This window comes from Lepidochelys kempii, chromosome 6 (genome assembly GCF_965140285.1).
Source record: "Lepidochelys kempii isolate rLepKem1 chromosome 6, rLepKem1.hap1, whole genome shotgun sequence".
NCBI classification, from domain to species: domain Eukaryota; kingdom Metazoa; phylum Chordata; order Testudines; family Cheloniidae; genus Lepidochelys; species Lepidochelys kempii.
Window position 1 is genome coordinate 14,294,120 of NC_136385.1, and position 23,327 is coordinate 14,317,446.

At 42.9% G+C, this 23,327-nt stretch overlaps 1 protein-coding gene across 3 annotated transcripts in view; it reads left to right on the plus strand.

The window, feature by feature from the left end:
• Positions 1 to 23,327, plus strand: part of KDM2A (lysine demethylase 2A) — an 83,832-nt gene that overhangs the window by 15,904 nt on the left and 44,601 nt on the right. For 2 of the 3 annotated variants that reach the window (XM_073346824.2, XM_073346825.1), the window contains exon 4: positions 21,465 to 21,603. In XM_073346824.2, the coding sequence (XP_073202925.1) occupies positions 21,465 to 21,603 (139 nt within the window). Of the gene's footprint in view, positions 1 to 17,952; positions 18,036 to 21,464; positions 21,604 to 23,327 lie in introns of those variants that run through there. The other variant, XM_073346826.2, reaches the window with a different exon arrangement.

Sequence of the window (23,327 nt, forward strand, 5' to 3'; positions counted from 1 at the left end):
TATCCCACTATAAAATACTAATGGAGACGAGATGCAGGCAGTTTTTACTGTGACATAGTTAAGCAAGGTCAGTACTAACACTTCACCCAGCTGTATCACAATAAAAACTATCTGTGTCTTATCCCCACTAGGATTTTGCAGCAGGGTAGCTTACGCCCTTTTTTGGTGGTAAAGAGACAGCCAAAAGGGGTATGTCTACACTGCAATTAAACACCTGCAGCTGGCCCAGATCAGCTGACTTGGGCTCTTGAGGCTGTAAAATTTCAGTGTAGATGTCTAGGCTTGGGCTTGAGCCCTGGCTCTGGGGCCCTGGGAGAGGGGAGGGGGATCCCAGGGCTTGGGCTCAAGCCTAAGCATCTACACGGCAGTTTTACAGCCCCATAGCCCAAGTTCCATGAGCCTGAGTCAGCCGACATGGGCCAGTCATAGGTGTTTAATTGCTGTGTAGACATGCACAGTGTAATAAGTGCCTGTGGTTTTTACTGCTGCTGATCCTAAAGATTGGGTACAGACTGGAGAAATTGTACTGTTTTTACTCAACAGCCAGTCTCCTGAGGGTTTGGGAGAAGAGGAGGCAAGGTACAAGGTCCTAGGCATCAGATCAGGAAGCTGCTGAATTTAACTGTTGATTAGAATAAATCACAATATGCCCCACCTTCCTCTATTCTCATGCAATCCTACCTCCCTGCAGCTAGCTTCTGATGGATGTGCTTCTGGGTGTCAGGTACAGGAGCTAGCACTGGAAGGTTTTAGCAGCTATAAGTGGAGAGGAGAGGGCTGAGAAGTGTGTAGCTTGAGTATTTAACTACCATAACTTCTCTAGCATGTTTCACCTGAGTGTTTCCAAGTGCTTTATAAATGCTCACTAATCTGCTTAATACCTTGTGAAGTAACAAAGGGATGTATAGTGAATGCTTCACCTAAAGATAAAATGCAGCTACTTCTGGGATAGAACATGACAGCTACACGGTAACACAATGCATAAGGCAATGAGAGTGAGATTCTCATTCCACGTGGGGGGAATCTGAAGGGCTCCAACTGGCCATATTCATGTAATTTGAATTTGAAAAGGACACTGAGGTTAGTTCCCCTACTTAAGTTAAAAAGCACCATGGATGGGCCCTTGAAGCAGAAGTGGTAAGGGCCTTGGGATGTCTTGTCTAATAGATGGCATTGATTTGGAGGGAACGGCAACCTAAATTTTCCCATGCTGTTGACATCTTTCAGCAAATACTGTCCTGGTCCAGCCTTGTCTAGCTTGTGAGATTTGAGAGCATTGCAACTTAAAATTATCAAGGTGTCGTGAGAGAGGACAGGCAGAGTAATTTAAGCTTACATATTTTTACTTCCCTTCTGGTTTATTTGGAGAGGTCTGTCTGTCCACTCTTAAGGTGCTTTGTCACCAGTATAGAATAAGAGCCAACATGCTATTGGTTGGGTCTAGTGGGTAGTGTGTATACTGGGGATACTCTGGGAGAGGGGAAGAGTACTGATGCTATAGCTTACTTGGACTCTTTCTGGTTGGGGTGTGATGGAGTGAAATGGATTGTGTTCCATCTACTACAGAAGAATGAAGAAGATTGAATCAAAGCGATGCCTTTAACATACACTGAGCAGTCAGAAGGATACTATATCCAAAACTTACACCACAGAGACTGAGGCTTTATCTACACTAGCATTGTTGTCGGCAAAACTTTTGTCAGTCAGGGGGTGTTGTTTTTCTGTAGTATAGACGTAGGGGAGGGATAGCTCAGTGGTTTGAGTATTGGCCTGCTAAACCCAGGGTTATGAGTTCAGTCTTGAGGGGGCCATTTAGGGATCTGGGGATCTGCTTTGAGCAGGGGGTTGGACTAGAGGACTTTCTGAGGTCCCTTCCAACCCTGGTATTCTATGATTCTTAGGCTTTGTCTACACTACGCACCTTGTAGCGGCACGACTGTACCACTACAGCGGCGGTAGCTTTGTCAGTAGGTGAGCACGCCTGCCAACAAAGCACTGTTCACATTGGCACTTTTTGTTGGCAAAACTTTTGTTGCTTGGGGGTGTGTGTGTGTTTTTTTTCACACCTCTGAATGCCAAAACTTTTGTTTCAGAGTAGCGGCCATGTTAGTCTGTATTGTTGTTCAGCTTCCATTGTAGACAAAGCCTCAGTGAGTCCTCGTCTAGCTCTGATAGCATCCATGCTGAATTTCTGTCTCAACTCCAGTATGCTGTCACTCGTTTTTTGGCAGTCTGGTTTCTCAGCCCTTGTTTGGTAGCACTGCCAATTAATATTTAACTACTGTGGTAGGCTGAGGCATATTGGTGGGCTATTATGGAATAAGCTTGTGTTACCTGTCCTGCTACTAGAGGACATCATCTCCAGGGCAGTCTTTCATGGTTCACTTAAACTTAAGCTGTCAAATGTAAGCAAAAGCAAAAAAACCTCACAGTAAAGGGAGCAGGTTCTAGTGAGTGAGTGACCTTATTTTCTTAGGCAGAATATTGTTTCTGAAGTGATAAGCCAATCAGGAACTGGGCGACATTATGGAAGAGGGTGTAAAGTACAATGTAACCAGCAGCTTGTGCAGAGGATGGCACTGCCACGTTCCTTGTTGGGAACAGCATTCCTGTGTCCGGGGCAGCTGCCAAGAACCTGTCTTTGACTTGGCCAAACTCATCATGGGTCCTAGAGTTAAACAGTGTTGCCCATCAGTACACATTGTGTAAACAGCTGCTGAAGTCTTCTTCAGCCTGTGGGTGTTGAAGAGCCTGACTGTATGCCCCTCTCACTGAATTGTCTAGCTACTCCTTGGCACTATCAACTATAAATCCCCCAGAAAACATACAAACCACACGCTCTCCTCCCCACTTACTCTGAACCTGTGCCAGCCCTGCTTGTGATAGGAATCCCTCCTGAAACTTTAAACCCTGGAAGGTCTCCAGGTTCTGACTAGATTCCTGCTAAATCATGAGCCTGGTACTTGAGGCTATCCTATTCTGGATAAACACCTAATATATGAAATGCTAGTTAGCTTGTATAGGGGCTTTGAAAGCATAAAGCAATAAGTAGTAATATTAGACCTTGGGGAAAAAATCTGCTGGATTAGTTCAAGGATTCTTCATGTGAAACCCACCAGTGTCAGGGTTAGTTTAATATGGCTTTCTCTCCAGAAACCCTTCTTTGGAGGATGGGTTGTGCTACTAAAATTAGCCACCTCTCTCTCCCAGTTTCAGGCTGCACTCCAGATTAAGGTCAGCATTCAGATCTATGCAGTAGTTGGCAGAGTGTATCTAGGGTCACTTGTATGGAGGGTTGCATGATTTTTTATGCTAAGGTTTGAAACCTTCAAGTTGGACAGTAGGTAACACAACACTGCTGTATTAATAAATTCCCTCAAGGTTCCAGCAGTTTTGGTTGAGCCAAATTGCCACGGGGAATCAGGATATTATTAACCTTACAACGCACAATTCAGCTGTGTAAGGTCCTTCACACACCCTTTTGCAGCAAGAGACGTAGTAGCACATGTCTTGCAGAATTGGGTGCAACTATTCCTACAGCTAAGGAAGGAGAAGATGAACAGAAATGGAGTTTAGGAAAAGCAGAGCTGAAATTATGAAAGCACTAATGCTGGAAAGAATAAAGAGTGTTTGGACCACTATACTGTCCTCCACCAAAGCTGGCAACACGATGTAGTGTTGGTTAGGCTCTAGCATGCAGGTGATTGTGATCAAGGAATAGTGGGTGGAGGTAAATTGTGGAGGAGCTGAGGGAAGGGTTAGAGATGGAGTAAAAATGGTCTTGTGGTTAAGGTTAACTAAGACTTGGGAGATCTGGGTTTAATTTTTGCACAAAAATTCTGTGGCATTTCAATCTTGAGCAAGTTGCTTAATCTCTGCCTCAGTTTCCTATTTTTATAGATAATACTACTTTGCCTCATCAGAGGGCTTGAGTTTAAATCTACAAATATTTAGGGGATGTATGGATGCCAAAGTACATTAGAAAGATCCAAATTTAGTTAGAGAGGTGAAAATGAAAAGAGGTGAACAGGGGTGTGCATGGCTAATGAGGATGTTTTTGAACAAAGAAACAGCTACTAGTTTTCATGCATGTTTACCTGTAAATATCATGTGAAGGTAGAGGTGTGATGTAGAGGTGTGGTGGGGTGTGTGTGTGTATGTGTAAAATAAATATATATATATATGTGTGTGTGTGTGTGTGTGTAGTTTAGTTTTGAAGGAGAGAGTTCAGAAAAGTATGCACACATGAATGAAAAATTCCTTTTGTGGAAAGGAGATATGAAGATTAGAGAAATGCAGATTGTGAGGGTGTATGGGGAAGGGAGAGAGTAGGGAAGTTCATGGAACAAGTTTGTGTAGAGTTTCAAACCAGGAGAGCAGTTCTCAACTGAAAGCAGAAGATAAGCTAGGGAAGTGGGGGAGAGAGATGCATGTTGTGCTGCTGCTTCCTATGATGGAGAGAACTTGGGGGCAGCATTCTGGGCCCCCTGAAGTTTCAAAAGCAGAGATTTAGGAAGGTCATGGAGGAAATTGCAACAAATAAGGCAGGAAGCAACTAAAGCATTGTCGTGTTCACTGGCTTCATTCCTAAAACATGAGGTGGGTTGGGCAAGCTTGATCTGTTTTTAAATGTGACCTTGTATTTAAAAGAACACAATTCATAATTTGTTTCAAAATCTAGATTTTCAATTCTCTTCCATATTAGAGATGGGTCTGACTCTTGGAAGGCAGAAGTAGCCTGCAGAGGAGTGATGTGGGTATCAAAGGAAGTAGAGTCTGGAGAATTCCATTGTGCAGACAGGTATAAGCCTCAGCCATGCCATCCTTAAGGAGATTAGATGGGAGGTGGAAGGATCAGCGTGAGTAGGGAGAGCTGCAGAGTTGTATTATCTGTGTAGAAGTACGATCCATGCTTTTCATTTCTTTAGAGTATGTTACCTCTAGGAATAAATGGGGAAGGGACATGTAGAAGGTATCTAAGAGGTGATCACTGGCTTCTGAGTGTTGGGATGAATGGAAAATAATGTGTAATTGCCATTATTTATCCTCCTCTAACTGGTTCAGGCTTGGGCTCTTCTGCAGTGAGAGCTGCTTTGTTGGGCTTCAGTCCAGCCCCTCATTACATGAGTGCTCATTAGTATGAAGAACACTCAGATACTATTGTGCTAACATTACTGAAATACTTTTACAGCTATCCTCACTTGGTGCTGAGATCTGTTAAATGTCAAGGTAATGTGGCAGCCATAGGCAACATGCCTAACCAGTGAAGTTCTCTTGCTCCCTAGTCATTGAGAGCTCTTTGGTGTGTGGTTTCTACAATCTATACGTGTAGAATGTCTTAGATTTGGGGGCACCTTATGCAAAAATATGCACATGGGATCCTAAGCTGCCTGTTGTGAGTAATATTGTGGGATGGGAAGTGGAATAACTGACAACTTGGTGGGTGATGAGAGCAGGAATCTTGCCATTGCTGGAGAGGTGTGTGGTGTGAAGTGAGTCATCTATGTAAGGCAGGGGGCTGGAGAGAGTTCAGTAGACATGGAGGGGAAGTGACAATAGGACATAATTTTATTGGCTGGGTGGATTTAGCTGGGTTGCTCAGTGTAAAAAGGTGATTAGAAGATTGGATTGAGGGGGTATGTCATGAGGGGTTCCTGAATTCCCTAGCTTTGCCCTTCTTATGCAATGGCTTCTAGCGTGCCTGTCCGCCATTGTACCATAAACATGCATCTTTGTCCCATTAAAAAATTGGCCTCCCTAGTAAATTGTGAGGATTCTGACCGCCAATGGAGTCAAATACTCCAAACAGCAGAGCACCGAATGCGTAGGAAAGTTTTATCTGATTCAAGATTTGGAGCATTCAGTCTCTGCTGTGCTCTGTTGTGCTCAAGCAAAGAAGTGGGCTGGCCAGGGTGGATTTGATTTAAATCACTAGTCAGGAAGACTCAATTTAATCATGGATTTCTACATAAAAGTGCATTCTTGTTGGTTATTCTAACCTTAATACATATTCTTCACAACTCAGAGATGTAGGTTTCATTTTTAGAACGTACACACTACATTTTTAAAGTGATTTATTTTGAAAACTTTTCAGATTAATTTTACAGCTATATCAGAAAAAGAGTAATTGGTTATTTCATTTATGAAAGGTAATTGAAGCGGATATTTATGAAGTCACTGGGAGGTGAACTATCTCCAATTCAACAGGTTAATCATTAATATTTGGAGGATTTTCTTGCCATGCTGTTTTAGGAGGAGAACATCACCAGACAGACATTTAATTTGTTTTAGTTAACTAAAACAACATTATGTATTCTGGATTTTTTTTTCTTCAACAGCAAACATATAATATTTTAACAAAATAAGCATATGAATTTTTGAATTTAAACCAAGTGTTTTTAAAATCACGTTTTTTTTTAAATTAACTAAAATAGTTAAATATTTTTTTAAAAAATCAACATGAGAAACTTAAAATATTGGCTTCTGCAGCTAACTCAGTCGTCTTCACCTTTATTTTCCTGTTTGTTCATAATCTGGAAAAGGAAAAACAAGCTTTCCTGCTTTTTCAGGTCCCAAACAGTTTCTCAATTTGGAATGAATTAGTCCAAAAGAAGAAAATACTCTTTCTACACCGGCAGAAGAAGCTATTGCTGTTAAAAGTGAGATTATCACGTCAACAGTCTCTGAATCCAAGTGCTTAAGTGACTTCGACCAGTTCACTGGTGTGACTTTCTTTAAAGCATCAGTAAACATCCATTTCTTGAATGGTTCACCCTTTGCTCTGAAGTTTATTATAGTTAGCATTATGGAGGGATGATTGCTGGATGTCCATGTTATAGCCAACTCCTCTTCTTAGAATCATAGAATCATAGAATATCAGGGTTGGAAGGGACCTCAGGAGGTCATCTAGTCCAACCCCCTGCTCAAAGCAGGACCAATCCCCAATTAAATCATCCCAGCCAAGACCTTAAAAACTTCTAAGGAAGGAGATTCTACCACCTCCCTTCAGCAGTTAAGTTTGACTCTGGTACTGAGTATTGAGAATATCTGCAAGAAAATGATCTGGAGATAGTGCTTGTCCTATTCATTTTTTAATGCTTGTAATTTAACTCTGTCATTGCATATTTCTCTTTTTATGATCTCAGTTCCTTCCAAATTTCAAGAGTGTCAGCAATAAAACCGCTGTTTCCCTGCATTTTGTTCAAGGCTACAGAAATAGGCTTCAAGGTACTCAGCATGTGTTCAACATTTCTCTTAAGCCCAATGGTGAGAACTTCGGTTGTGACAGTGCCCTCTATTTTTTTCATGATTTTGTTCACAAACTGTCATCAGATTAGGCCAGTTCTTGATATAGTGCTCAGAACATTTCACTACTTAGTTCCATCGCATGTATTATGGGTTCCTCAGACTTTTTTCAGAGCAGCTGCTGCAAAGTGGTTGTTATGGAAGTATTTTGCAATTTCAACATTAGCCTTTATTTCTGGAACACTGAAGTCTTTGACTTGGGGGTGCATCAAATGAGCACTGCAACCGTACGTTATTAGCTTGGGACTCTCGTCACACTCTTCTAAATTTCTTCTCATTTTGGATACATATGCAGCATTGTGTCTGACCAAGCTGCATACTAGACATTTTGAAATTGTTTTTAGTTTGTTATAGCTTTTACTGCTACTTCTTGTAAGTATTCTGCTGTGTGCGTTTCCTGATGTATCAATTGTTTCTGTAAGGAAGAGATTCCCTTCTTCTGTTGTCACACAAGCACATACAACAGGATCATTGTGGACATTGCTCCACCCATCAAGACTCAGGTTAACAATTTCACCCTCTAGACCTTTTGCACACTGCTCAATTTCTCTTTCGTACACTTTATCCAGCAATTTGTCTGTGACATCTGTTCTATTGGGTGGACTGTATCCTGGTCTTAATGACTGTACCATGTTAATGAAGTGTGGGTTCTCAATCATACGGAAAGGAGAGTTTGTTGCATAAACAAACTGGGCAATTTTTTCATCAATTACCTCTTTTTGTAATCTGCTGGTTTTTATCACAAACTCCCATCTTTTTTTTTTTTCTGGATGACAGATTTTTTTTTCTTTTTGCTCCAGGTTATAAACTGTGGCTATGTGACATACATGATGTGATTGAAATACTATCATTGGCAGGTAACTCTGAAACTATAGAAAACGATGGTGATCTTGAAGGTGGATAGTCTTCAGAATCCTGTATGTTGAGGATGGAGTCTCCTAAACAAAATAAGTCAATGCAGTTATTTAACTATTACCACCATATTGCTCATTTAGTATTACTCATTGCATTCACTGACACTAAGTACTACTTTAAAGGTGAAATTATAAAAGGAAGATCTGCCTATTTCAGCTATTTATTTTTTATCACAACTGCATCTAAAATGGTAGTACCATAGAGTAACAACTATATTTTTTGCTCAAACATGAGAATTCAAGAATAGTCCAGAAGGAAGGAAGACAGTCCTTAAGAAAGAAGTATGAAATAAAAAAGTTTACCAACCTGAAGATCTTGCATGTTCTGACATGTTCCTTTCATCATCTTCAATGCAGCTTCCTCCTGAGAAGGAACACTTCTCAAGATGTTTCATTCAGGCAACCAGGCCTTGCATTTCTTTGTTGCACTGTTTGTATTTTGCACGCATGCATTTTGCACAGGTTGAGGAACTTCATTAAAATATTCCCAAACTGGGTCTCTTTTACCGCCTGCTGCCATTATAGGTTTTCCCTTCTGGTGAGAGATAGTATGGTAGATCTCAAATCAGTGAAGGCTACACTCAAAAGACCTCAAGGCTTCTGAAATATGCTGCACAAACAGTTTCACTTTTGTTTCTACTGTCTGTCCCTCCCTTCTCACATTTATCTGCAGACTTCTTCTTCTCCTTGTCCAGATCTATTCTGCCCCCAACAATCTTCTATTCATTGAACTTTTTGAAACTTTGCACTTTCAGAGAGAGGTAAGGGATTGACTCTGTGTGCACAAATTTGCAGAGGGACAATAGGGCTTAGGTCTGTTGTTTCTCACCTCTCTCTATATTTATTTTAAAACACTTTTGCTGTTAACAAGCGTGTTATCTCCGGAGATCCAAATCCACAGTTTGAGAACTGCAAAACTAAGCATCTCTGATGGTATCTTCTAGACTGACCATTGAGTCCCATTGGGTAGATAGACAGATTAGCCTAAATAATCTATACAGAAACCCCTGGAACCTCAGAAGATTGGGTCCCTAATCCATGAACTACTGGAACACATTTACAAAACTTTTTTAAACATTAAATGAATATATTGTCTCATACTATAGAATTAGAATTTATAATCCCTATTCCATGATGAGATATCTTTGAGCTATAATGATCTTTATCTTTTTTTCTCAAAAAGCATTTTATCAAAAAAAAATCCAATTTAAATCCTTTTTTTTTTTTTTTTGGTTTTTAAAAAATCATTGATTTTTATCCACCCTGGGGCTGGCAAGCAATACACAGATGCCCACAGCAAAGGCAGCTGGGCCAAGAACTTCAGTTTAAAATGGAGAAATCTGCTGAGGTATATTCAAAAACAGATCAGGTCACAGCCTGATGTCTCCTTATTCACTGCCTGCCATATCTTGGTTTGGGGTGCAGGGTGTACAGTGCAGGCTGGTCCTGCAAATAAACAACATCTGGGCAGCCTCCTTCCCCTTGAAAAAGGGTCTGTTCAACTAATACTAAGTACATGCTAGAGCAGAGGTTTAACTATGGTGTTGGTCTGTCAGTATCTTGTGTACCTGCCTTTTCTTGCCCCTCCCACTTTTAAAATTGCCTTGCAATTATTAACTGTTGTCCAGTTATGTAAGTGTATAGTAATTATCTGGTTAGGCAGGCGAGGATCAGAATAGTATCAGGGTGAAAATAGTTTTTGCATAAAGGTCACTGCACAGAGTCTTCCAAGCTTACCAGGAACAAGTTGGAAGCTGACTAAGCAACAATTCCATTCTGCAGACCTGATCCAGGGGAGGGGGATCAATAAATATCCCAGATTGTCATCAGCTGAAAAAAATCCCAGAGGGAGAAGAGAAGACAATAACAAACTGTTTAGTTGCACGGAGGAATACTGCAAACTCTAGGAGAGAAGTCTGCTGTAAATAATTCAGTGCATCCAGTAAATATTACTGTGATAGATGCCTAAAAATAACTAAGATTCAGGTTGTATTTGAGGTAGTTCTGATTATCGCTGCAATTAATGACCATAGTTGTCTTAGCAGTCGGATTCTTTCCTTGCTCCCCCTCCACAAATGCACCTAAGTGTCTTCCTCTTCCTTACTCATGAGATGACAATGAAGTGAAAGTGCTGTGGTGTTGTCCTACTGTGTGCATGAGAGGCTTCTTGTAACTTGACAGTGAATAGCTGTTTGTATTGTGGTAGTGATTAGGAGTTTCAGTCATGGGTGAGGACCCCATTGTGCTAGATGTTGTACAAACCCGTAACAAACACTGTTCCTGCCTCAAAGAATTTACAGGCAAAGTAAATCTCAGGGTTTGTAAGATAATTTATGTTAACAAAATAGTAGAATTGGACTATGTACAATTCCAGTCTGTCAAAGAAAAACAATTATTTCCCTCAAACCATTTTGAAACAACTAGATCCCTTACTAGTTAAGTAAAAACAGGAGGGCTTTTCTGTGATCTACCTGGGAAGTGGCTGTGCCAGTGGTGAGGAGCTCCTGAAGAGTCTATATTGGTGTGAAAACAGGAGTGGGGGAAATTGCCTACTTGAAGAAAAATACTTTGTTCTGCTTCGTTATCCTGGTAAATGGAGTCTGAGCCCTTTGTAGTTGACCCTGTTTGATAAGGTATAAACACTTAGACCTTGTCTAGATTAAGATTTAAAGGTGTGGTGGAGTTACTCAACTCAGTGTAATTAACACCTAAAACTCTAGTCAACACAAAGCAATTGTATTCTAGAATATACAAAACTGGTTGAGTTTAGGCTTTTTAATATCTTTAGCATAGTATGTAGCATGGTCTAAATACAGTTCTTGTAGCAGCATGACTACTTTAGTTGAGTGTGACTTTTTTATCAAAACAGTTATACAGGTCCAGCACCCTGGTGTGGATGCAGTTACATTAGTCTAAGGTACCTTCCTGTCAATATAACTTATTCCACTTTCTTCATGGGAATAAGCTGTACCAACATAAGCACCTTTGTAGTTGTACAACTGCATCTGCACTAGGGATTATATCAGTTGAACTACACCAGTATAAAGTGTATAACTTGAGTGTGTTGACAACCTGTAAAATTTTATTATTTGACTATAGTTTTAGATCAAAGTAGGTAACTCGATCTAACATCACACCTTTTAAATCCTAGTCTGGACTAGACTTTAGTTCACACTATCTAAATCACGTTGGGTCAGCCAATATGCAGAAACACTAACTCAGGAATCTGTCCTTGCAACAAAGCCCGATGCCAACTCTGTCCACGTATTTATTCAAGTGACACCTTAGGACCTAATCACATTAGCCACGCCATCAGGGGCTCCTTCACCTTTACATCTACCAATGTGATATATGCCATCATGTGCCAGCAATGCCCCTCTGTCATGTACATTGGCCAAACCGGACAGTCTCTACGCAAAAGAATAAATGGACACAAATCTGACATCAGGAATCATAACATTCAGAAACCAGTAGGAGAACACTTCAACCTCTCTGGCCACTCAGTAACAGACTTAAAGGTGGCAATTTTGCAACAGAAAAGCTTCAAAAAACGGACTCCACTGAGAAACTGCTGAGCTTGAATTAATATGCAAACGAGATAACCTGGGTTTGAATAGAGACTGGGAGTGGCTGGGTCATTACACATATTGAATCTGTTTCCCCATGTTAAGTATTCTCACACCTTCTTATCAACTGTCTAAATGGGCCATCTTGATTATCACTACAAAAGTTTCTCCTGCTGATAATAGCTCATTTTAATTAATTAGCCTCTTACAGTTGGTATGGCTGCTTCCACCTTTTCATGTTCTCTGTGTGTGTATGTATATATATATATACGTACACAATCTTCTTACATAGATGTTCCATTCTATGCATCCGATGAAGTGGGCTGTAGCCCACAAAAGCTTATGCTCAGATAAATTTTTTAGTCTCTAAGGTGCCACAAGTACTCCTGTTCTTTTTGCGGATACAGACTATCTCAGCTGCTACTCTGAAACCTGATAAACTAAAGTCACTCACAACCCTGGATAACAGTCTGGGTCTGTCTTCCTTGGCTATGCCACATGGCCACCTGAACCTACATAAAGCCATTCACCCGGCTACATCTCCTTTGTCTGGAGCCTTGTCTCCTGTCGGTGTATATGCCAGACACAACATGAACTTCATTGTGACAAGAAAAGGAGTACTTGTGGCACCTTAGAGACTAACCAATTTATTTGAGCATTAGCTTTCGTGAAGCATCCGATGAAGTGAGCTGTAGCTCACGAAACTAATGCTCAAATAAATTGGTTAGTCTCTAAGGTGCCACAAGTACTCCTTTTCTTTTTGTGAATACAGACTAACACAGCTGTTACTCTGAAACCGTTCATCGTAACAATCCTTGTCCAGTGTCAAGGCTTCACTCACCAGGTGGACAACCCAGAACACTTGGGCATTGGAGTCCCTGTCCTAGTTCCCACACCTAATATGACAATAATCACGGATGCATCCTTCACAGACTGGGGAACCTGCATGGGCAGTCACACAGCACAAAGTACTTGGATACCTTTGGAGGCCATGATGTACATCAATCTCCTGAAACTAAGAGCAGTCAGACAGGCCTACAATGCATTCCTCCCATTCACATGATCCTGTCATGTCCGGATAATATCCGGCTACGTGACAGTCATCTTCTGTGTAAACAAAGGGGGAAAATCCCTCCCACTGTACATAGAGATCAGCAATTGATGGCACTGGTGTATCCAGAGCCACCTCAATTTCTTTGACATACCTCCCAGGCACTCAGAACTTGTTGGCAGACAACCTCATCAGGCATTTTGCCATGGATCATGAGTGGGAGTTGCAGAATTCATTATTGAACAATATATTCACTCAGTGTAGTACGCCATCTTGGACCTGTTCATGAACAAGAAGTTCACTTTGTATTATTTCAGAGCAGCATGGGGTCAGGACTCCAGGGGCAATGCTCTTCTACTGTACTAGACTAGCCACTTGAAGTATGCTTTTCCTTCCATCCCACTACAACCCCAGGTTCTATGGATGATTCGTCACCATGAAGAATGAGTCATTCTCCGTGCACCCTGTTGGCACAGACCATGCTGATTTCCAGACCTTCTACAAATGTCAACCTGTCAACCCACCCACATTCTGTCCTTATCAGACCTGCTAACTCAAGAGCTGTGGAATCAGACATCCCAACCCAAACTCTCTTCGCTCACAGCTAGGTCTGACTCCCATCCTAATATCAAGAGTGTTTTGTGTTCAATGGCCATTCAGACTCTTCTTAATTACAGCAGGGAAAACTACCAGAAAATTTTGTTTGCAATGTTGTAGCTGTGTTGGTCCTAGGGTGTTAGGGAGACAAGGTGGGTGAGATAATATCTTCTGTTGGACCGACTTCTGTTGCTTTTGAAGCTTTCTGAAAGCTTTTGAGCTACACGGAGCTATTCTTTAGGTCTGAGAAATGTACTCAGGTTTCCCAGATCTGAAGAAGAGCTCTATGTAGTTCAAAAACCTTCCTCTTTCACCAACAGAAATAGGTCCAATAGAAGATATTACTTCACCTACCTTTTCTCTCTGCCAGAAGAGAAATCAATTTAGTCAAATTGAGGTGTTTCTTTACCTGTTGCAACAGAACCAGTTATCAAGGGCAGCAGGTATTCCTGCTATTTTAGACTACCTCCTCGCTCTCAAGATGTTGCGTCTTTTTATTAGGTCACTGCAGCTTCACCTAGCAACAATTAGTGTATTCCCTCCTTCAGTAGATGGTTATTCTACTTTTACTCATCCAGTAATAACCAGATTCATAGAATCATAGAATATCAGGGTTGGAAGGGACCCCAGAAGGTCATCTAGTCCAACCCCCTGCTCAAAGCAGGACCAATTCCCAGTTAAATCATCCCAGCCAGGGCTTTGTCAAGCCTGACCTTAAAAACCTCTAAGGAAGGAGATTCTGCCACCTCCCTAGGTAACGCATTCCAGTGTTTCACCACCCTCTTAGTGAAAAAGTTTTTCCTAATATCCAATCTAAACCTCCCCCACTGCAACTTGAGACCATTACTCCTCGTTCTGTCATCTGCTACCATTGAGAACAGTCTAGAGCCATCCTCTTTGGAACCCCCTTTCAGGTAGTTGAAAGCAGCTATCAAATCCCCCCTCATTCTTCTCTTCTGCAGGCTAAACAATCCCAGCTCCCTCAGCCTCTCCTCATAACTCATGTGTTCCAGTCCCCTAATCATTTTTGTTGCCCTTCGCTGGACTCTCTCCAATTTATCCACATCCTTCTTGAAGTGTGGGGCCCAAAACTGGACACAGTACTCCAGATGAGGCCTCACCAATGTCGAATAGAGGGGAACGATCACGTCCCTCGATCTGCTCGCTATGCCCCTACTTATACATCCCAAAATGCCATTGGCCTTCTTGGCAACAAGGGCACACTGCTGACTCATATCCAGCTTCTTGTCCACTGTCACCCCTAGGTCCTTTTCCGCAGAACTGCTGCCTAGCCATTCGGTCCCTAGTCTGTAGCTGTGCATTGGGTTCTTCCGTCCCAAGTGCAGGACCCTGCACTTATCCTTATTGAACCTCATCAGATTTCTTTTGGCCCAATCCTCCAATTTGTCTGTCTTTCTGTATCCTATCCCTCCCCTCCAGCGTATCTACCACTCCTCCCAGTTTAGTATCATCCGCAAATTTGCTGAGAGTGCAATCCACACCATCCTCCAGATCATTTATGAAGATATTGAACAAAACTGGCCCCAGGACCGACCCTTCCTGAAGAGTGTAACTGCCTTCCACAAGTAGTGAAACCACTGCTATAGTGGAACCTCGATCTCGTACTTTCAAACCATTGCCCATGTGCTCCATGTCCCACCTGTCTCTGAAGGTCCACTTCTTGGTCACCATTTACATCAGCCAGGAGGGTGGGTGAGCTGGATCCCCTCGTGGCTGACCCGACATACACTGCATTACATAAAGAGAAGGAATCCATTTGCCTCCAACTGAAATTCATCTTGAAGGTAACTTCCGAGTTCCACATAAACCAGTCAACTCACTGGTATCTTCCCTGAAGCCTCATGCCTCAAGTAAGGAGAAGAGATTTCATTCTCTCGGCGTCAGGTGAGCATTCGCATTCTACCTGCAGAGAACAAAACTGTTTAGAAAATCATCTGGCTTTTTTGTTGCTATGGGAGAGCGAGCAGTGGGACAAGTGATATCTGCTCAGAGACTAAGTTGGTTTCTGACTGTTCCTTTGCTATCAGTTGGGTCATCTCCCTCCCTTGGACCAAGTGATGGACCTTTCCACTAGAGCAGTAGTTTTCAACCTCTTTTCATTTGTGACCCCTAAAAAAAATTTTGAATGGAGGTGTGGACCACTTCGGAAATCTTAGACGTAGTCTGCAGAATCCCACTAGAGCACAGGCGACCTCAGTAGCAACTCTTCAGGAAGTGTCTATGCTGGACATTTGTACAGCAGCAACCTTGAATTTCATCCATGCTTTCACTAAGCATTGCACTTTGGTTCAAGCCTCTTCTCCTGACGCAGCCTTTGGAATGGCAGTGTTACAAACATCTATATGGCTGGCATCCTTGCACTCCCCTCCTCCTATTTTGAGTACTGCTTGCCAGCCACCCACACATGGAATAACTAGAGGGACCAGCACTCAAAGAAGAAATGGAGGTTATGTGCCTGTAACTGGAAGTTCTTTGAGGTGTGGTGTATTCTGCTACCCATCCTCCTTCCCCTCTGCTTCAGATCATCACTGGATTCACCATAGAGAAGGACCTGGAGAGGTGGTCAGTCTGCACCTTCCATTGTGCTCTCAGTGCTGAGCACGAGGAGATCCAGGGCACAGGTGTGAACCAACAGACGCTATTTGCTAGTTTTTTTCGGTCTCAGGTACGTGATGCGCATGCATACCCACGTATAGAGTACAGATGGGGCCACAAATCTCAAAGAACTTGGTTACAAGTAACTTCCATTTATTTACTCACATGCAGCTCTTCTGTTGTACTGCAACGCTCCCTGCTATTCCAATCCTTTGCCGTCCTTGAGCAGAGGTTGCTAGTTATCTTGAATAGCTGTGCTTGTTGCTGCAGACTGCTTCAGAAACTAAACTTATGTAGCCAATCATGTCACTTGCAACCAAAGTTGAATTTCAGTCTCTGCCTCTTGAGGCAAAATACTCATGATCTGACTTGATATGCCTCAGGTCAAGTCCATTTTATTACCTACCTTTTGTATAGCTTCATCTTGGAAGCCCTGAAACGCCCTTCTTGTTTCTGGCATGGCAACCAGATTTTCCTTCTGTTGGGACTAGTTTGCAGGAATCCTGTTTCTCCCAACACAGATGCCCCTGTGCCTTTTTAATGTTTGTCAGTTTGTACCAGAAACTGCATCGGAAAAGTGGGATCTCTTTCCAAAGCATTTGAAGTGAGCATTTCAGTAATCTGGGACTAGTGATGTATCTGGAGTTGGGCAGAGTGCAAGCCCAATGCAGCCCACAGTCTGACACTGCAGTTTGCCTCCACCCTCCTGTTCTATATGTGGCTGTTGCCCATAAACTATCGAGCCTAGCATGCTGTTATGCTTCGACATGCTCATCTTCTGTTCAGATAGAGGATTGCACGCTGGGACTGGTAGTCTCTTCAGTCTTTGTATTTAAAGAGATAAGGTTACTATAAAAATAGTGGACAGTATGTGTTACATGTAGGTAAAAAGTAATGCTGGGGGGAAGGCTGTTTTCTGAAAGGACATTTGACAGTACTTTTTGTGTAGTCCGCTTCCCTGTAGTCTATTAAGGGAGAAACCACAAACACAAAAATACCCTTAGTTAAACCTTCTCACACGCAGGTTCATTCCAACACAGTGGTAAAATCACCAGAAGCCGCTGAAGCATTGTTTGCTCCGTTTCCACTAGTGCAGCTGAACTGTTGTGACTGCCACAGGGAGCTATTTCTAGAATTCCCTACTATAGATAGGATCTCAATTTCTAATGTAACAACCAGAAGAGAACCTTTGGGTTTTCTTTAATATCATAAAGAAGGGGAAAACATCAAGCCTAACTGACTTGCTTGTTGGCACAAAGAACCTTTAAACATAACTGAAAGGCTTCCTTAACACCCTCACACTTTCTCTTCAACCTAGGGATTATTTTAAAATAGCACTACAGATCTCCAGTGTGGTCGCCCGACAAATAAAGCTGTCTCAATTTTTTCACTTTGTTTTGGGCTGGGTGTGCCCCAGTCAGTATCCTTAAAATCTACAGCTATGCAGCTTTCCTAGAAAGTGAGCAGAAATGAAACTTCCAGTGTCTGGACTGAGTTTTGGTTCTGTGGGGCTGCCAGACTATAGATACTTCCCTTGGCCTGCTTCACCCCTGCTATGTAGAGTGACTAACATTCTGGTTTTTCAGGAAAGTCCCAATTTTGTAAGAATCCTGGCAAATCATTCTCTCCCTTAGCTTATGCAAAGGCCGGGGGTAGGGGCAGAACTGTAAAAGAAATCCTTGGGGAGCAGGGAAAATGAGATGCTGTGCCAGTCCTGATTCAGTGGCAGGATCCAGACTTCCATTGTAGAGATGTATCATATGTGCATTGGAGGTGGGGAGGGTGTATGGTCTCAGAACTTGTTTCCAGTGATACGGTTACAGACTAGGATAATGCTTCACTTCTTGATCTGGGGCTTTCCTCTTTTTGACCCTCCCAGGGGACAAGAGCCAGATCCCAAGGGGTTAAAAGGAGCTGGTCTCTTTCACTCCCATCTTGCAGGAGGTGGCACGCTGCAAGTGTGCATCTTGCAATGAACACAATGTGGTAAGCCAGTCACTATTGCTTCTTCTGACTACTGTCAAATCCTAGCATTCCCTCCTGATGGGAGGCTTACTGCAGCTGGGAGGTGGGATCACAGGGCTTCTCACTTACAGGGGAGTTGCATTTCTAAACATTTTAAGACTTACGCAAAAAGCACAGCACTTTGCTGTGCAGTAGTGTAGCTCTGGCCTTATCTTCACTAAGGAGCTTTGTACCTGTTTTTTCAGCTGTGGTACAGCTGCACTGGTGCACAACTTCCTAAAGTACATTAGCTGCTAGTGTGGTCAAAAGATTTAGGCTTGAAGCAAACCTTTCCTGAATCAGCATACGGGCACTAATGTTTCTTGCCTCCTGAAATGCTACTGGTTACCAAGCCTTGAACTTAAGACCACAGATGTCATACCACTACAGCTCAAAATCCTGGACCAAAGTTGCATAGAATAGGACTCTTAATTGCTGTGTTTAACTGTTAGGCATGTGTGGATGACCAAAAAAAAAACCTTTAAGGCCGGAAGGGGCAATTATGATCGTCTAGTCTGATCTGTATAACATAGGCCTTAGATGCTCACCCAGTAACATCTGCATTAAGCTCATAGCTTCTGTTTGAAGTATAGCATATCTCTTAGAAAGATACCCGGCCTTTTAAAGATTTCAGGTGATCAAGAATCCAACAATGAGTTTGGGAATTTAGCCTATTGGTCTTGTCCTACAAATACATCTAGGTGTATTATTATTAAAAACAATAGCAGAACTACTGAGAGTATTCTTACTGGGGCTAATAATAAGTGCTATTCCCAGTGGCTAGTGTGCAAAATATGGCTCTGAAACTGCCACATTAAGATTATTCAATATGAAATCTTCATTTATAACTGTTAGTATTGAGACCCTAATTTGGCCATGTTTGTACACCGCTAACTATATAATAAAAATAGACTTCCTAAAGTCTTAATTTGTCCTAAGATGGCCTTAAATGTAAACTGGCTTTATCTTACTGTATTTTATTAAAAAAAACAAACAACTTGTTGAATTAAGAATACTATTCATATTTGCAATCTGTTCTTGAAATGTGGCTTCTAAGACTGATGTTACCTTTCACTGGAGTTGAACGCTTAACCATCTACAAACTATGTAAACAAGTTTGAGAACAAAAAAAAGTTGTTGTAGAATATTTAGCTAGGTAATTTTTAAAACCATCATTCATAATTTGCATGTTGTTGCATGTCTTGCTGATAAGGTGGCTACAACCTTATTGTTCAAACTAATGTGTTGGCTTTCATGAAAGCGAAGCTCAGTTAATGAGGTGTTATCAGTGGGTAAATTTCTCTGGCCGGATGGTAGAAAATACTTTATACATTAATCCAGTGATTTTTGAAGATGTTGTTAGATCAAACTTGTAAATTACTTGCAAGTTGAGGTAGTCAAAATACAGTAAAAGTGTTATCTGGCAGTTCATTTCTGATCTTCAGTAGGGTTGCCAGGTGTCCAGTTTGTGACCAGAATGACTGGTCGAAAAGGGACCCTGGCAGCTTTGGTCAGCACCGCCGACCGGGCCATTAAAAATCTGCATGGCTGTGTGGAAGTGACATGTCCCTGCCGCTCCTAGGCAGAGGAGCGGCCACAGGGACTCTTTGTGCTGCTCCTGCCCTGCCCTGAGCACTGGCTCCACAGCTCCCATTGGCAGGGAACCGCGACCAATGGGAGTTGTGGGGGTGACGCTTGTGGGTGGAGGCAGTGTGCAGAGCTGCCTGGCTGCGCCTCCCCTTAGGAGCAGCAGAGATAAGTCACTGCTTTCAGGGAGCTGCCTGAGGGGAGTGCCACTTGGATCTGGCACCCTGAAACCCCTCCCGCACCCAAACTCCCTCCCAGAGCCCGTGTCCCACACCCCCTCCTGCGCCCCAGCCCTGAGTCTCCTCCCGCACCCAAACTCACTCCCTTTTAGTTAACTGGAATTTTTGAGTTACTGCACCACCCATTCCCCCAACATGCTGGATAACAAAGCTTTTACTGTAATCCACTCTTAAACCACATCCTTTTGCATCATTTTAGCTAAATTGGTTTAAGAAGTGCACCTTAAGCTAAACCAGTGCAACTTTCTCCTGTGGATATAGCCTTAAGATTCCCCTTGTACCAAAGAGCATTGTCTAAATAGACAAGACTGAAGGGCGACAAGGATGAAAGATACAACCTACAGTGATCAGGGTGATGGTTGGCAAGTTAGTTGTAGCTTCTTTAAATGTTCTGGTTTTGTGTTTATGATCTGGCTTTATAATGCATCATGGGATCTGGGGAGAGTGAAGCTGGCAGCAGAGAGAGTGTGAAGGATGGGGAAAGAGGTCAAATCAAATGGCAAATTGAGTCCAGGATCTAAGCTAGTTATTCTGATTATCATCTCTATGTCCAGAGGTGGTAGTGCCTCCTGCTGGGGTATTTGTGTCTCTGGGATTTGCTCTTCCCATGCAAGTTACTGCTTTTACTCCCTCATTTCCCAGCTCACTTGGCTGGGGTGGAGAGTCAGATCTGAACCTGTAGAGAGGGCCCGTGGATGAGCCTCAACACCTGCCACCTATCCCACTTCCTTTGCTCCAAGTGCTGTAAACCTGCTTGCAGAGCACTGTGGTCTCAGAAGCATCTTTATACTGGTCTCCCCTATTCCCTGTCTGTTACTACTTTTTTGTGCCAACAAGGCCGAAGATTACACTAGGCATACAGAATGCAGGCACGTTTTAATCAATAACGTGGTAGGCGTGCTGGAATCTAAATGTACAAAAGACAAAATTCTGTTTCCCATCTCAAGACAAAATATTGATGAGTTGTAAAGCCCAGCTAATGTTCTTGGTGAAAATTGGGGGGCACTAGCCTCACTGCACATGAACCACTGTCCCATCCCTTCCTTGTGAGTTGAGGTGTGGTCAACACTTGAGGCCAGTGAAGATTCTAATCCCATCTGTCCCCCATCTTGCCTAAAGTGCGGGAGTTTATAGGCAGCGGGGGGAACAAATATGGAGTTACAGCTGCATGCTTTCTGGTAGTAGGGGCAGAGGTTGCTTAGCTGTTCTTGCTGTTGCATGGCCTGCATCCAGGGAACTGACCACAATAGCTGATTATTTTCCCTGAGCAAAAGGAACTGGGTAATAAATGTGTGCACCAGTTAGCCAGTGGTAGATATCCCAGAATAATACCGGAATGACATGTTGACATGCTAACATAGCTGTTGCCCCTTTCTGGGAGGGTGGGGTGCTCATTTCCAGTGTAATACCAGTCTGGTGACGTGAGGCCCTCTGAAAACACAGGCTAGATTTTTTTTTTTATGAATCTGGAAAGTATCTTCAAGGTGTCTAATTTGGGGGTATTGTGACAGTTGGAAACGGAAGTCAGCTGGGTGCTTGGCACTGTCTACAGCTATTCTCATCCTCCTATTCGTTCTCTCCACAGCGTGGCACAATGAGGCGGCGCTATGAAGATGATGGCATCTCGGATGATGAAATTGAAGGAAAGAGGACATTTGACCTGGAGGAGAAACTCTCCACCAACAAATTCAATGCCAACTTCGTCCTCTTTATGGAAGGCAAAGGTCTGTGCCCCCTCTGCTGCCCACACCCATACTACTGCAAAGTTCCTAGAGAGAAACACTGGGGAAAAGTGTCCCTGTGAACAAACTGTCATTGTGTGTCCTCCACAGTCCTCACTCCTGTGCGAGGGAGAACCTCTTCTCTAGTAGGGCATATATATAATCTCTGGAAGGAGAGGAGCTCTTCCTCCCTCCCACCCCCTTCCCCCCGGTGTGCTCAAGGCCTTAGAGGACAAAACTCACTGCTGAGTTCTTTAGCTGCCAGTTGGATCAGTGGTGACCCAACTACTGGTATTTAAATCCAGAGATTTGCCTCTATTTTTATTTTCCAGTTGCTCCCTTCACCCCTTTTCCCCTTGCTGTTTTGATTCTTTCTCCTCTCTGAGCTGCTCTGCTTTCCTAGCACATGCATCAGAGTAAATATGGCTTTTTGGCCCTACCTCCACAAAAAAGTCCTCCTGTAGCTACTGTTAAGTGGCATGGAGTGGAACATGCTAAGTGAAGTCTCAGCTCTACCCCACACAGCTCTCTGGCTAATGAGCCAGCAGATGGGAGTCCAGTCCTAAGAATGGCTTTTTGAAGCTGCTCCCTAGCAAACCTCCACCTGAAACATACTGAGTAAGAGTAGAGCCAGGTCCCTAATTTTGCATACCCGGGTGGGGTGGGGTAAAGGGAGAGTTAGAGGGGCAAATATAAGCTTGCAAGTGACACCAATAATTAAGGCTACGTTATTGTCACAGAGGTCACGAAGTTGCAAACCATGACTTCCAGAGACCTCTGTGACATTTTCTGCTTCAGCCCTGGGAGCTGGCAGCCAGTGGGGCCCTGGTAGGGATCTGGCAACAGCCTCTTCAGGGTCCCCCTGCAGGGTTCCAGTGACGGGTGACAGCCTCCTCAGGATTCCAGTGACTGGGGACAGTCTTGCGGGGAGGTAGGGAGAGAACCCCACAGCTCCCAGCCACCCAGTGGCAGGGGAAACCATGGAGCTGCAGCAGCAAAAGTCACAGACAGGTCATGGCTTCCACAAATTTTTGTTTATTGCCCCTGACCTGTCCGTGAGTTTTACTAAAAATCACCGAGACAAAATCTTAGCCTTAGGATCACCGGGGATCCTAGAAATCGGTTTGCCGTGGGAAAATGTTGGATTTGCATTTTTACAGAGAATCTTTAGTTTTTACATTTTGTGAAAAAATAAAAACATATATAGTGGAACTCCAATTATCCGGTCTAACTGGGACCGGGGCCAGATCGGATAATCAAATTCAGATAATCAGGAGAATGGGCGGGACTTGGGCTGTCAGCTTAAAAATTTTAAATATATCACTAAAAGCTTGTGTTCAACTGATACCTAAATATATTGTGGTTAAGGAAACTAAGTTCAGCATTTCATTTTAATCATGGAAGAACGTGGACTTTTGTGTGTTTTTTATCAGAGTTTTGGTGGGTTGTTAATCATGGAAAACTAGGATCCCTGATGCTCACTCAGCTCATGTGAGCTAGGCTCTAGATGCAGAGCCCTCAGGGGGAAGAAGTCTAACTGGTTTCTTTAAGGCCTCTTTTGCTTGACTGAGTTTGTTTGGAAAACGATAAACTCTATTTTCCTGTTTGTCTGACTCAGCTATAGGACCCCACATGCCCTGCCCTGCTTGTGCCTGTCTGGCTTGTGCTTATGGCAGGCTGCCTACAGCTGATTAGGATAGTGCCTGGAGATTAAATTCTGTAGGAGA